Here is an 894-nt window from a genome sequence, read left to right as displayed (position 1 = left end):
GTGTGCTGTCCCTCCTCACCTGGCTCTTGTCAGGGCCACGTTGAGCCTCCTGGGGTCGTTGAGGAAGCCGATGCCCTGGTGCTCGTTGGCTCTCACGCACGACAGGATGATGAAATCCTTCTCCCTGCCCTGGAAGGCGTCCACACTCGCAATTTCCACTTCCTGCAACACAGGAAAACACCTCAATCACGGAAGCAAAACAGCTCTGACACCAGCAGGCACTGCCAAAGGGCCTGAGCACGCGCTGAACCTTCCACCAGCTGAGAAAAAATGTTGTTTTTGGAGGGAGGGATGGTTTGGTAATTCCTCTGGGCTCTGAGCAGCTTTCCCAGAGGAGAACACAGAGTCTCAGTGTAGCAGAAACTCCTTTCATCTTCTGAGCTTTATGGTTCTCCTGGGTCCCCAGAACTGTGCTCTTCGCTGAGGACGCTGCCAAAAAGTTCTGACTGTTCCAAAATGTTGTGGGATGAAAAGTCCAAATCAGCTCTGAGAAAGCTCAGTGAGAGGGGACACATCATTCCTGGCACAGGGAAAAACATTTCCACCAATCCCTGCAGTGAAAACACCGCTCCAGTTCTCAATCTTGCAAAACAATATTAAACACAGCGCTGTCCTGTTTGGAGCAGCTCGTTTTTCTGTTTGCTGGAGGAGTTTCACTGATGGCAGGATGTGTTCACAAGCAAATAAATCCTGTGGCCACCAGGATTTATTTGCTTGGTTTCCTGCACGTCCCTTGGCGTGGAGGGCTGATGAAGGCACAAGGTTTTCCACAGTGACCTCTCCCTTCTGCGCCTCACAGGATTTACTGGAGCTCCTTTCCATGCTGATTTTAGCAGGGATTCCTCTTTTCCCTGTCCCCATTGGAGACTCCTAACTCATCTCCTTGATTTTAAC

The 894-nt window shown here is 50.8% G+C and overlaps 1 protein-coding gene across 1 annotated transcript in view; it reads right to left on the bottom strand.

The window, feature by feature from the left end:
• Positions 1-894, bottom strand: part of UPF1 (UPF1 RNA helicase and ATPase) — a 34,647-nt gene that overhangs the window by 17,145 nt on the left and 16,608 nt on the right. The window contains exon 12 of the mRNA XM_033511654.1: positions 20-162. Coding sequence (XP_033367545.1) covers positions 20-162 — 143 coding nt within the window. The remainder of the gene's footprint in view (positions 1-19; positions 163-894) is intronic.

The sequence above is a fragment of the Parus major genome, unplaced genomic scaffold (assembly GCF_001522545.3).
Source record: "Parus major isolate Abel unplaced genomic scaffold, Parus_major1.1 Scaffold416, whole genome shotgun sequence".
Taxonomy (NCBI): Eukaryota; Metazoa; Chordata; class Aves; order Passeriformes; family Paridae; genus Parus; species Parus major.
This window is presented reverse-complemented; position numbering and strand designations above follow the sequence as displayed.